This window comes from Manis javanica, chromosome 5, assembly GCF_040802235.1.
Source record: "Manis javanica isolate MJ-LG chromosome 5, MJ_LKY, whole genome shotgun sequence".
NCBI lineage: Eukaryota > Metazoa > Chordata > Mammalia > Pholidota > Manidae > Manis > Manis javanica.
Window position 1 is genome coordinate 134,972,932 of NC_133160.1, and position 14,934 is coordinate 134,987,865.

The 14,934-nt window shown below is 41.2% G+C and overlaps 1 protein-coding gene across 9 annotated transcripts in view; it reads left to right on the forward strand.

Moving 5' to 3' along the window:
* Positions 1–14,934, forward strand: part of CORIN (corin, serine peptidase) — a 232,193-nt gene that overhangs the window by 215,409 nt on the left and 1,850 nt on the right. For all 9 annotated transcript variants that reach the window (XM_017652016.3, XM_073237664.1, XM_017652015.3 and 6 more), the window contains 2 exons: positions 10,088–10,359; positions 11,933–12,066. In XM_017652016.3, the coding sequence (XP_017507505.3) occupies positions 10,088–10,359; positions 11,933–12,066 (406 nt within the window). The remainder of the gene's footprint in view (positions 1–10,087; positions 10,360–11,932; positions 12,067–14,934) is intronic.

Below are 14,934 nucleotides of genomic sequence, written 5' to 3' on the forward strand. Positions count from 1 at the left end.
AAGTGAGATAGTCTGTGTAAAGCCTCAAGAATCCTTGAAAACTCCTGACATCAATCAGTAAGACCTTGAGAAAGGTCAATTTTCTTTTTAAAAATTATTGCTGAAAACATACAGTCTACCTTTTTTCACATATTTTGGCATGAGTATGTTTTCATTTTGCTAGCACTGTTTTCATTTCCTCCCACACTCTCTCTGTCACTTTCTCAGCATCGTCATGGTAACCCCCATAACAGCCTAGTGGGAGGAGCTTCACAGCTGTAAATACGTGCATTTTTCACTGGGTGTCACTGTTAACTTTTACAATTTGGAATCACACTGCATACTTTTGTTTGTAAGTTGCTTTTCTCATGCAGCAGTATATCCTGGACATCCTTCCAGGTACACTGGAGTAGCTCTAGCTTATTCTTCTTCTATTGCTCCCCAGGTGATGGACATTTGGGTTAGTTCCAGTTTGCTAGTGTCTTAACAACACTGCAATACATCTTACACAATGCCACTTACCTACTGGCACTCTTGTTTCCTACAGTCCCAGCACGTATATTTAGCTCCACATGGGGATTATGGGGGTAAATACATGGTGAGGAGACAGACATTTAAACAAATAACTAGAATATAATGTGTTACATGATCATAAAATGAAAATGTGTTTATTCAGTTATTTGATTATTCTTTTTGGGGAAATAAAATATAAAAAAAAGTCAAACAAGTACCTCCTCTTGAGAACTTATAATGTGTAAGTTCCAGAATGGGTGGAAGAGGCCATGTAGTATGTCAGGAAATATACTGCAATCTTAATTGCTTCTGAATGGGCCAGATGTTTCCAGATATCTTTTCCAGTTCTGATTTATAACCCCATGATAAGCAGAAGATTATACTAGCAAGGGTACATTTGTCAAAAGATGATTACCTAAATGAATCCAGCAGTCCTTTAAGAAAACAACACTCCATGTGCTATTTAATCCAGGTTCATACAGTACTTCTGTCATTTCCATATGTGGTATCTAAGTTTCCTCTTCTGCTGACAGATTGTGAAGTTAAGAAGAAACCCTGCAATAGAGAAGAAATATGTGTTTATAATTAAGGAAATTGATATGATATCAGAGGACTTGGTGAAATTTCATGGAACGTTAAGCTTAACAAAACTGTCAAGAGGGGCTGGCTTTTCCATAAGAAGCTACAAATTGCCCAACTTCAAACAAGCCTTTGCTTGAATGTGTGCTAATGACTCTGATTCTATTTTACAGTCTCTCCAGTGATCCTGCAAGCTTTTGAGAACTTCTAATTGTAAGCTTTACTTTCTGTCAGAGTCATCAATTGCTGCTATTAATGGGATTTACTTCATATCCCACACTTTGGAAGGCCCAGAGTGACTCATCAGTAGGTCCTCAAACCTGTCTCTTTTTATTATATTGGTACAAAAGAGACAAGTTTGTTTTACTCTTCCATGGAGAATATTTAAACATCCCAAATGAAAATTAGGAACATAAGATACAAAGCTGATTAAATCAAGTCCCATATGCCCTAATAACGGTTCAACTCCAACAGTTCTAAAGAAGAAAGACTTTGGCTTTCAGGGGGTAATTCAACAAGTAATTTTCCTCCCTTTTTCTGTCTCTGAAGGACTTAAGGATGGACTTCCTAAGCTGGCACTCAACTAGTAATTGTCAGAAGTGTCTGATTCCTCTCCAGGAAACCTACATGAAAAGCTATCATCTCACTAAATGACCAGAGCCCTTCACCCTGTCAGGTCCCCACATCTTGCCTTCCGCCATTGCCGCCCTTCACTCCACAAGACTGTGGTCGCCTCTGTGCATGGCTGCCTGTTCTACCTCAGTCTGTCAGTCTCCTCATCTCCTTTCTTTTCCCAGCTGACCTAGTGCCCTGAGCTCATCACTTCAGCCCTTTCACCAAGACCTTCAACTTCTTTGTCCCTAGATCTGCCATACACACCAGGCAGACCCCTAGCAAAGAGTCAATGTGGAGACTGTATTTTCTAATCTTACATATGCTCTTCAGAACTGAAGGAAAATGCTAAGAATGCAGATTAGTGTTGTGCTTGACTTCCAACATCATCAGTCAGACCCTTAATATTACTCCACAATCTTTCCACCTATTTCTGGATAACTCCCTCTCTCATTCTCCACATAGCAAAACCATTGTGCTTGCCCATCTATCCTGATCTTGCAGTCTTTTAATATACTCAGAAAAGGGAGCGAGAGGTTTGGTCTGACTTTTTGTTACTGCGCCGATGTTGTGTTCTCAAGATTCCCTCTTTCTCGTCTGGGTGCTTATGAACAGTGCCAGTAATTCAGTTTGTTTCTCCATTCTATTGATTTGAGGGATTTGATCCTTTCCCATCAGTATTTCCACTAAAGCAGAAATTCTTCATGTTGGATCCATACCAACCCTGGGGTGTTTTCCAGCACCGTGAGAGAGTAAGGAAGTCTGACCTGACTCCACGCTCCTACTGCTCTGCCTCCTGGGAAGCTTCTCTGTCATCCTCGTCCCTCCCCTGGAAGTGTCTGGGTCTCAGATGCACCCGGAAGTTGGCTTAAACTATGGGCCGGTCTTCATAGTTTCTGGGGCTCACAGTCTGAGCTAAAACAAGGGCCCAAAGGCAAGGTTTTCATATCTGTCTACATTCATCTCATCACATGGTTTCAAGTACTTGTACATTTTTTAACAAATAAAAATACCAACTACTTCTGTGGATATCAATATGAATATATTTGAATATCAAATACTTGTTCATGACTTTCACATTTATATCTCCAGCCCAGCCCAGATTCTCCCCTAATCATCACCACTACCCACCTTTAAACATGTATATTCATTGCTTAATTGAGATGTCCATTTGAATGTGTAATAAATATTTCACTTTACACGGCCCAAACAAAACTTGATTCCTCCCTCTCCCACTGAGTAAATAATGGTGTGCTCCACAAACTTCCCTGTCTCAGTAAAAGACACATTATCCGTTAGTTTGCTAATAACACCAAACCTTTAATCATCCTTCACTCCTCTCACATATACTCTAGCAGTAAGTTCTGTAAGATCTTCTTCCAAAATCCCTCCAGCCCAACCACTTCTCACCATCGTCGTGTTGATCCTAGTCTAAGGTACCATGGTACCTGGTCTTCACTCATTAGTTTCCTGAGGCTGCCATAACGTGCCATAACCTGGTGGCTTCCACCACAGAATTTTGCCATCTTACGGTTCTGAAGGCTTGAAGTCCAAGGCGAGGTATGGGTCTGGTTGGTTCCCTCGGATGCTGTGGGAGAAAGCTCCCTGCCCAGGCCCAGAGGTCTGCCAGCGATCGGCAGTGTGCCTCGGCCTGGGGGAGATTCACTCTGACGTCCGCCTTCATCCTCACATGGTGCCTCGTTGTGCCTGCCTCCAAATCTCCCCTTTTATAGGGACACCAGTTATATTGGGTTAGGGCCCACCTTAAAGACCTCGTTTTAACTTGGTGACTTCTGTAAAGGTCTTATCTCAGGCTAAGGTCATATTCTGATGTACTAGGGGTTAGAACTTCAACATACGAATTTGGCAGCGGTGGCAGGGGGGAGTTTGGGGGGCGGACACAATCAATCCATAACAGCTATTAAAACTGTGTCCTATTTGCTCTTTTGACTACTCTTTTGTTCCCTTATTGTCTATTAACCACATAGTGAGATAGTGATGTAAAATGTAAATCAGATCATTTCACACTGCCTGCTTAAAACTCTATAATGGCTTCCCATTGTGACAAGAATAAAATCTCATTGTAGCCTTTCAAGATCTAGTCCTATCTCTTAGAATGCATCTTGCCCTATTCTCTTGTGACTTGGTGGGCTCCAAACATCTAGCCTTCTCTCAGCCCCTGAAATCCCTCTGATTCATTCCAAACTCAGGACTTTGAACTTGCTATTTCTGTAGTTTGGATCTGTCCCATAGGGTCACAAAACTTACCTCCTTCCTGTCATTCAAGTCTCAGTTTGTCACTTTGTCAAAGTCCTTCCCTAACTATCTTAGCTAAAATGATCCTCCGTCAGTCATCTCTTTATGACATTAGCCTATTTTTTTCACTTTGAGTGCCCAGTATAATTTTATTTCTTTATAAATTTTTTTTAGCCCAGTAGAATGAAAGCTTTATGAAGGCATGAACTCTGTCTTCCTCCCTCTTATGCTTTCATTTCTTTCAGGATGGCATATACTAGCCACTCAATAAATGATTAACTGGCTAACCAGCCCTGTCCAGATGTATCTAATCACATCTTTATTTAGTAGTTAGGACGTAATTTGTCTGGAACTACATACATAAACTCATCTACAGAAGGTCAGTGGTCTCTCTCTGACTCCTCCCATACCTTAGCCCACACAGCAGTTCAACATTTCAATATATTAGGCACCTGCATGTTCTATCACATGGAATAGGGATTTTCTGCAGATTGTCTGAAGATCACGGTCCTTGAATGGATTAACTGCAAGTACAGGAAATGTCAGATAGTTCTGCTTTGCCTTAGTTATCTACTAATATATGCCACAAACAGAAATTTTCTTGTTCTTCTTGCACATCTGAGAAAACATTTTTATTTTTCCTACTTTTTTCCTTTTTAAACAAACCCTGCTTACTCTATGACTAACTTTCTGACAATTGCTATGGGTTCATGTCTGTCTTTTATGACAGGCTTTCCAGTGCAAAGTTCTTGGATCTTTATGCAGTCACATTTACTTTTAAGCTAATTCTTATTTTTACTGCAATCATTTGTGAGTAATGTCAGAATTTGGTTGAACTCTCCCATCTCTGTTGAGTTGTACTTGCTTAAGAGTCTCTGGACATCTGATCATGTTTGTCCTTTTCCAAAACATCCTGAAATCTGATTTCTCAAGGTCTAGGATATGTTTCTAACTATCCTCTTCTCTTGCTTTTTGGAACCCTGGGATAACAATTTGTTCACTTTCTGTAATTTTATCACTGGTGGCTAGCTCTGCATCACATCTGAGACATGCACATTCAGCAAAGATAGACAGCTTTCTGCCACACTATCACTCACCAGTGAGAGTCCGCCATCCCCATGCATACCTGCCTGCCAGCATCTGCTTCCTGTTTTGGTGCCTATGGACACTTCTCTTTGTTTTGGAAAAGTTTAGTAGAAAGGGTGTGGTTCAAAGGTTTAAAGGACCAGCATCTGATCTGTTACATCACTTATATCACTGTGGCTTTAGATGAGTCCTTAATCTTCTCCAAGTCACTGCTTTCTCCTCTCTGAAATGGAGTAACAATTCCTATGTATGTGTCATAGCTGCTGAGAGGATTATTTGAAGTATCATGTATGGAAATAACTTGGAAAACTGTAGAGATCTTATACTAATGAAGAATCCAGGCTGCTGATCTAATTTTGCCTGTGTATTCCTTTTTGAATTTATAACCAGTATTTAAAACTGTGGATACTTTATATAAAAGCCAGAACTCTGGCTTCCCTTGAACAACTGGCAGGTGAGGTCACACTGGGCATTCCCATACAGCAGCGGTCAGCAGCTGATGAGAGGTAGGTGTCCCTCCAGATGGCAGAGCTTGTGGTTAGACACTCCACACAGGGACTTACCTTCAGCCTCTGCATGCGTTTACTTTGTTGTCACCCTATTCTAGTCTATTCACCATGTGCATTACAGAGAATTCTTTAGAAATACTAAGGGCAAGCACAGTATTAAAAGCAGGAGGTTCACAAGATTTGTAGAACAGCAATGATGCCATCGTGTGGCATTTCTCAGTGCAAATTTGATAACCTTCAAACTGCCTCTAAATTGCTGCTTAGCTATGCCATTTCTAGAGGGAGACTCACAACATGGGATAATTTCTATCACAGTTGTTAATTATAAATATTTTATTTTCTTAAAAATGCTAAATATTAAATATGAGAGATTAAAGCAAAATCTGAAGAGCAAAAGGATAAATACTGTGCTCTTAAGAAAAGATAAAGAGAGAAAATCTCTAAACTTGGTTGGCTAAATTAGGTGAAGATGTGGTGTTTTTATGTCTAACCCAGAGATGAGAGTGGCAAATTGCAAACCAGAGTGACTGGTTACTATGTCTAGAAACCTCATGCCTGCAATTATGTATACATTTCCTTGCTTGCCATCATGCAGCTGAGATATGTAAACAGCTGGGTTTGCTCTCTAGAGCTGGTAATTGAACAATAGCAGGTTGACGTCAACTATCTCAATATTCTCTATATTCAGTATTAAAATAGTAGTATAGGCATGAAGCAAATTAGACCCTAAAGGTGAATTTCAAGTAATGAAATATCATCTAGAGCAGGAATGAAAGGAGAAAAAGGTCTGCTGATGTCCTCCTTCACCACTGGCGTTGTGTTTGGTGGTTTTTCACCTGCCCTCAGCCTGCTTCCTCACTCTCGGAGCAGTAAGGGTCTTTGCACAAACCTCTCTGAGGATGCACCAGTTCTCCTTGCTGCAGCTTTGAGGTCTGATGGCTCAGTGCAAAACAGTCCCCTTTATGCTGAAGATTTTCAGTTAGTTTACCTGGCTTTTTTTCTTTGTAGCACAGTTTAACTCTTTCCACTAAAATGGCCATATGAACATAGCTTGCCCTATGTGTTTCCCTTCTGGGTACTCTTGAACTGGAACTCACTGCTAGGGCTTTCAGATGGCCCTCAGCTTGCTTTCTTCTTTTCGCCCCCACCCAGGTGGGGATGTGTCAGCCCATACTCCCGGCTTACTCTTTTCATCACGTGCTTAATATACCAATTCGCTGTGTATACACAGCTCTTTATTCTCAGGCACTCCTTTCAAGCAACAGATTGTTGTTCTTCCTGTTCTCTCCCAGACTTGGAAAAAAAAAAAACCTTAAAAGAGACTTTATTTTCCCCACTATATTCATAACAGAAAGAAGAACAATATCCTCAATGAATACAAAAATTGTGTGAATTTACTGTGTACTCTTACCATTTGCATGGTTTGGGTGGATATTAATGCCATAAGGATAGTCACTTATGTAGCAGGAGACTACTGGATACAAGTGAATAACATTCAGCAGTTTTACTGACACTTATTTTTTACTGTTAGAATTAGATTAACTCCAGTATAGTAATTAAGTCTAGGATTTTTTATGTTACTTCATCTGTTACATTTATCACATCTATTATTTTTTCATCTTTATGTAATTTTATGTTATTTCATCTGTTAAAAATAACTTGCAGTGTTCCACTGTTTGAAATACTTCTTGGGACTTAAGCAAATGGATGAGCATTTGTTAAACCCAAAATTTACTAGCTCTGATTCAAAGCAAGAAGCTATTAGATAGGCAAACATTTTAAATAAATTATTATTTGGTTTCAGATGTCTTGTATCTTAAATAATAGAATCTCACATGAATATCAAGTTTCTCAAGTGGTCATGCACCTACTCCTCTTGACAAAAAAAAAAGGAAGAAACAAGGAGAAAAGGACAGGGAGGAAAGGAAGGAGAAAGGGAGGAAAGAGGAGAGAGAGAAGAGGAGAGAAGGAAGGGGAACAGAGAGGGAGAGGGAAAGAAAAGACTGAAGAAAAAAAGGGAGGGAGGGAGGGAAGAAATGTGCTTTGAATGATGGCTTTATTTAATGAAAAATAATTCTTCTGTAACATGTCTTGTGATGCACATGAAATAACATTTGTTGCATTTTACTTATTAATTGTTTCCTTAATTTTCCATTTTTACTCAATTCTAAAATGTATGTGGGCAGGGATTTTTTTCATTAGCGCACTCCCTAGTACAAAACTTGGCATGGAGGAATTGTTATATATATGTATCTATATTCAAAGAATGATATTGATTCCTGCTCTGATAACACTGTTTTTCTATACAATGCAGAAAGGATAGAATGCAAGGGCTGTGAAGCAGAGGCTTTTAGTAGCCTAGTGCAAGAACCCAGCAGTGCTGTTAGCAGCTTGAATGCTGGCTGTGGCCCCTTCTTTCCTGACCCTCCTGAAATCTCAGCCTTGTGAATCTTTGCCATGCATGAAAAGATGGTGAAGAAAAAGAAAGGCATGTCAAGGAAAGAAGGAATGTGGGTGGGTTTTGTCTGAGACTCCCTAGGGAGCTCTTAAAAATACTGATTACCAGGCCCTGGCCCAAAAGCTTTCAGTTGGTATAGGATAAGACCCAGAAAATTTCCCCAGATAGTTCAGGGTTCAGCCTTCGAGAACCAACAGGTCTAGCTGGTCAAATCAATCTACTTTAGTTGGGGGAGCTCCCAAGCAGGGACAGCGGCAGCAAGGCTGGCCCACATTACCAAAGCATAAAGGAGGGTCCACTATGAAAGCCCAACCCTCCAACACTGTGGTCCTCTAAATTTTATGCCTTGGGTCCTGGTCCGCCCTGGAGGAGGGGGGAATACAATGGAGTAGGGGTCTGAGAGATTGAGGAAGAATAGACCTTACATAGGTGGTTGGATTTCATACCACTCATAAATGGTATGAAACAACATCCATGGAGCCATCATTAGACAGATATTGTTGAGAACCCACTGCATGCCCTGCGAACACAGCAGTGAACAAGACCAGCCAAGTCCCTGTCCCCACAGAACTTATATTCTTGGGGTGAGGCAGAGAATAGACAAGTAGATGTGTCAGTGTCATTAATATCAAAGAGTAATATGAGCCAAAAATTAAAGCAAGATCAAGAATAGAGAGATGGGTAAAGAGTCAGGGCTAGACAGGGTGGTCAAGGAGGACAGCTCTGAGGAGGTGATGTTTAAGCTGACACCTGGATGAAGAGAACAGTACAGGTGGGAACCATGTAAGAGCTGTGAGAAAAGCTTCTGAGTTGGGGATGTACTTGGCATGTCCAAAAACAGAAATGCCATGGGGTTGGAATAGAGGAGATTGCCTAGGGCTCAGAGGCCATGAAGAGGAGTCCCAAGTGTGATTCACAGTCCTTGGAGAATTATGAGCAGGAGATGGACTTGCTCTCATTTTATGTTTTAAAAGATCCCTCTGCTGCTGTGAGGAAAATGGGTTATCGGGGCTAAGACTAGAAGAAGGGGTGCCATTTGGGAGGCCTTTGCTGTGGTCCAAATAGAGGAGAGTAGCTTAGATTAGGAGGCAGGGTCGAGGAGGGAGAATCAACAGCAGTCAGGATACGCCTGAACGCGGAGTGGCGAAGATTTGCGATGCGTTCAATGTTGGGTAAAAGAAAAAGAGAAGATTCAACTATGTAACTAGTGGATGTAAGTATTAAATAGCTGTGAAATGAATTCTGAATGCTTAGATAAGTAGTAAGCATGCAGTAAATCTTACTGTTAGGAAACATCCAAATGAGTGTGTTGAATAGATTTGGGCTTTCAGGTCTGCAGCTCAGCATGGAGACGGGACACAGCAGGGTGTGGATGGTATTTAAACCCCTGGACTAGATGAAATTCTCATGGGGATGAGTAGGGAATGAGAAGGCTGAAGGTAGAGTCCTGAGGCACTTCAGTACAGACACTGAGAGCAGAGGAGGACCCAGCAGAGAAGCCTGAGAGGGCGGAAATGCTCTGAGGTTGGAGGAAATGTTAGAACAGAGAGTCCTGGAAACCCAGGGAGGGAGGCGTTTCAAGGTGAGAATTGCCTAGTATATTGTTGACAGTTGGTCAAATACAATAAAGTCTAAGACTGACTGACCATCTCAGTTGTGGGGGATCTTTTTAACCCTTGGCTTGAAACTTTCAGAGAGCTTTCCTGAAAATGTGCCATTTCTCTGAGGCACTCACTCCTTTTTTGGAGGAATCTCTTAGCCTTGCCTTTTTATTTTCCTTCTTTTTCATTTTTCCTCTCTCTTCATGCCTTTTCATTATTTTTCTACTCAATGAAGCAAAGATAACTATCCTGCCTGCCTTTCAAACTGAAAAATTTTATTCTCCAGAATAGCCCCACGCAAGAGCCATTAGTGCTTTCCCCAACAACAGCTATTTACGAATTGCTCAGGCTGTTATATAAATGCTTCTTATTACAAATACATTGAGAAATGGGCACAGAAACATTATTTACATAAATATTTTAAAAACCACATGTCAATTTTAAAATAGGAATCTGAATTTAAGATGCCAACGGCTCTTGAATTATTATTTTAGGCGAGAGAATGCTGCCGTTTGGAGGGTGGTGTTTGGCATCAACAATCTAGACCATCCATCGACTTTCATGCAGACGCGCCTGGTGAAGACCATCATCCTGCACCCTCGCTACAGCCGAGCTGTCGTGGACTACGACATCAGCATAGTGGAGCTAAGCGAAGACGTCAATGAAACGAGCTACGTCCGGCCAGTCTGCTTACCCAGCCCGGAGCAGTCGCTAGAACCTGATACATACTGCTTTATCACAGGCTGGGGCCACATGGGCAACAAAAGTAAGCCGGGATCCTCATGAGCACTTGCCTTTCAAATTGTAACTGAAACACATCAGGGTACTTCTTAGCCTTTGGTAATAATTTCGCATTTTCACTCATAAAAGTATAGTCACAAGTACATAGCCGGGAAATGCTTGACCAGCTGTCCCTTCCATGCCAATGGCAGATTTCAGTACTTCATCATAGCACTTAAATCTGCCACACTCGGGTACAACCTGAAAAAAATCCTTCTCCACACCTCAGAATCTTTTTCCCAAGAGCCCCTGTCAGTATTCTGGAGCTGCCAGGCAAGATGAGACCCATCCATCATCCCTGCTTTCGGATCGTCTCTATCAGGGGTTTGCCCTGTCTGCAGGCAGAGTCCCTGGGAGCCCCTGACTAGCGGTGAGGCAGCTCTGCTCCTGCAGACAAGCTGCACCGCCACATTTCTGACTCCATGTTATGCTTTGGTCTTGCCGACATCTGTAGGACCTGTAACTCCTACTAGAAAGAAAAGTGATTTGCTATCTGCCTATTGAAATCAATTAAAGTAGTGTGGCTCCCTAGATGACTTAAATATATAAAACACAGAAATGTAAAAATTTGTACTACTTACCCCCAGCTGCCATAGTGGATTCTGTCATTTTGCTTGACCTATTACAAGCTTAGAATAAGAATTTAATCAATGAGACATTTTCTTTAATGGTAAGTGCTGGCCACTCCGACTATATCAAGCTTACTGCCATGGCTCTCTCGTGATAGTGATGTATATCGGTGTTCTGTTATTTACCTTGGTAAGTACCAATTTGAAGGACAATGTTTTTTTTTTTTTCTTGAAATGTAGTCAGGTAAGTTTTGAGCTGAGTTTCCTTTCTCTGTGATCAATTGAGGACAGAAAGATAAAACAGAAATAGGTCAATGACTTCTGAAAAGCACATGCGTAAGAACTTTGGAGGCAGTGTAGGACATATGACATCATCAGTCCTGTGCATCTTGGTTTTTAAAAGCTATAATTAGTACTGTGATATGGTGGAGCAGCAGAATCTACTTTATATGGCCTCTCCTTGTATTGTTCCCACAATAGCTTCTAGGATTGATGGTCTCAGGATTGAAGGTTCTTACTTCAAATAATGGCTACTGTAGCACATGATGAGACATGTTCTTTAAACTAAGGATAGGTGTCGGCTGCATTAGCAGAGCAGGGTTGACCCGCCGAGCTGACAGAGCTGGTGGCCTCCTATCCAGGACAGAGCTGTGGTTTGATTATTTTATTTTCACGGTAGTAGCTGTTGTTTGGGTTGCAGCCTAAGTTAAGAGGAGGAAAGCACGAGCCAAGTTAAACTAACAAAGTTACTTACTTTATCTGAATCTCAGTTTTCTCATAAATAAAGTAGAGGTTTGACTAGGTGATGCCTATCAACACTTCTCATTGGAAAATATTGATTCCAAACAAGCCTTGTCTTTGAAATGACATTTTAAATAAAGATACGGTTCCCTTGGTATAAAAATGTAATCATGCCGTGTATGGCTAGCCTCAGTTTGGGTCATTTTACCCTCATATATTTTATCTCTTCCTCTTTTAAAAAATATCCAGTGCCTTTTAAGCTGCAAGAGGGAGAAGTCCGCATCATTTCTCTGGAGCAGTGTCAGTCCTACTTCGACATGAAGACCATCACCACTCGGATGATATGTGCCGGATATGAGTCTGGCACAGTCGACTCATGCATGGTAAACTGCTTTTTGGTTACTGAGGAGATTCGGTTCAGCAGTAACTTTAATGTATCCATAGAAATACATTACTATTCATGTGGTGGTCTTTTGGGAACATTTTTTGACAATCGTGTATTAACCAAATTTTTAGTTTTTCACAGTGTGTTTTCCTTCAACCTAGGAAATCCAGGTTATCCCCCTAACTTCCTCCACGCCCTTCACTCGGGGTGCCTTCAGCTTTCTCGTCTACTGCAGGGGAGCCTTGCTTGGGTCAGCAGCAGGAGGAAAGATGATTGCTCTAGTTCTTGTCACTCAGCCATTTTAGCAGCTAGAACAAACAAGATTCTAAGAGGAGCTAGTGGTGACCATGTTTCCAACGGGGCTGCCGCAGGGAGCGGAGAGACACCGATGGATGTTTTCAGCCATCAGCATGATGGGATTAAAAACATACAGCACCTCAATTCCCAGGGTGTTGGGCAGAACTCTGCCTCAGGAGTTATCATTCTGGCATTGCCTGGGTGTGTACTTGATAGCATGAACATGACCTTTAGGCACCCAGAATCACTAAGTCACAGTCGTCTGCAGAGCACGCTAACTAAGCGAGGCAGGGAAGCATTTTTATTTTTGCTTAAGAAACACTCATTGAATATTATAGTGGCCTGGCTGTACTACACTGTTAGAAGCACCCTTGCTACTTCACTGCTTTGGAGTAGAAAGTTATCCCCCTCCATTTTGGAACTGAAGAGATGCAACAATGCTACTACTGCTAATACAACATAATAAAATGGTTTTTTGGTGGCCCATTTGAGAATGGGCAAATCAGGGGATTGGAAACAGCCCAATCCCCAAATCACCACAGCCCAGTGGTGACCCCCTTCGGCAGTTGTCATGAGAGAGAGGATGGCTGCTCCCTTGGGGTGTCACAGAGATCACTGTCTGCCTCCCAGCCACCAGTCACTCGGTGGAGGTGGGCGGTGGTAGAGGAATCCTGCCTTCCATGCAAGAGGCCCAGGTTCAATTTCCCAAGCCAAAAAAAAGAAAAATGTTTTGGGAGGCAGATGGTGTGGGGGATTTTCAGCCTGAAAGGTACGGGTTGGACCCCATCTCTGCCAGCAAGAACAGTGTGACTGGGAGAAGTTACCTAGCCTCTCTAGAAAGTTTTCTCACCAGTAAGATAGGGCTGATTGTAATTTAATTTGCAGGGTGTTTTGAGGATAACCTGAGTTAATGTATGTGAAAGCCCCTATATTTTACATATTTGTCTGTGATGTCTGGCACATACATTTAATGAATAGTAACTATATGAATATTAACATCTACCAGTTGGTGCTTATTGTGTTCGGGGATCTCTTTCAATTGTCTAATAATTCATTTAATTCCCACAATCACCCCCTTGTGGCAATATGTTTTTCCTATTTTATATATCAAGAAACAGTGGTTATATAATTTCCCCCATACCATTCAGCATGCAGGTGGCAGAGTGAAGATATGAACCCAGGACGTCTGGTTTCAGGGTCTAGGTACTCAGCGCTATGTTCTCCTAGTAGCGACAATTAATATGAATACATTTCTCCCTGTCCCCAACATGATTTGGAGTTCTACCCAAAACTAATGCCTCTTTGTCTCTTGGACATTGCTGAGGAGAGGCAGGGAGGTGATTCTTTGAAAGAATTGAAGACCCAGTCACAGACCCATGTACAGGCATGTTTGTGTCATGATGTCTAATAAGAAGCAGGTCCTGCCAACTTTTAGGAGGGGGAATTCAGCACTGTGGGTATCTTAAATACATACAGATGTTTTTTTAATACAACTCTAAATAGAAAACAAAGCAAAACACAAAACTAACAAAAGCTACCTTTTCCAGGTCTGGTGCAAAATTATTTACCATAACTTCTCATTATCTTCCTTAATTGCATCATCAGCACACATGGGAAGCCATGGGAAGCCATGGGTCTTTCTGCTAATGTCTAAAAATCATGGGGATCAACATGGAAGCCAAACATAAACTTTGGCCTAAAGTCCTATATTTACACAGAAAAGTCACCCCAGAGACAGACGAGACAAACCGTGTCTGGCTGTATTCTCCCATTGTTTTGAACTGCTTCTTCTTTACCTCTAGTTTTCCACCTAACAAATGTCTACCTGCCTCACTGAGCCTGGCTCAAAATTCACCTCTTAGGGAGGTGCTTTTTGTTCCTCTCTAGCTGGAAGTAATCACTCATATATCTTTGAAGACTCCTTTATTAATCACCCTTAGATTTTGCTCTCATGGAGGTATATTCTTGTTACCCAAGTGGACTTTGGCTCCATAGGGACAAAACAGTGCCTCCTGCATCTCTGTAGATCCTGGCACAGAATCTTGCAAAGAGTATATGCTAAGTAATTATTTGGCTAAATTTCTGATCTGGAAATGTAGCAATGCTGATCTGTAAACATGCCCCCACCCCACCCCTTTTTAAGTGCAAGTTAAATTTATTTTATTTACAATATCTTTGAGTAGTGAATTCTCAAGTTCTCATGCACCCTTTCCCATTCTCCTCTGAAAAGGCTTCTTTTAGAGGCAACATAAGTATGTCCCATTTTAATAACTCTCTGGCATAACAAATAGCTCAACCTAAATAAGTCAGCAACTTATTTCTTTTTTATTAAGTATTTCTTTCATATTAAGGGAGCTGAAAATATTTGTGGAATATGTCTAATAAGAATGTTCTAGTAAATTTGGCTTAAAAAAGTCTATCAGGCTTCAGGCAGAGCAATTTATTCAGTTCCTGGCAAAGTGTATGCTTATTATTTAGGTTTATGGCATTGGTAAGTTATGAATGTAAGGATCACTATTTTCATAAGACCATACAGCACAATCAAAATTCAATTTTGTTTTAATAGCAA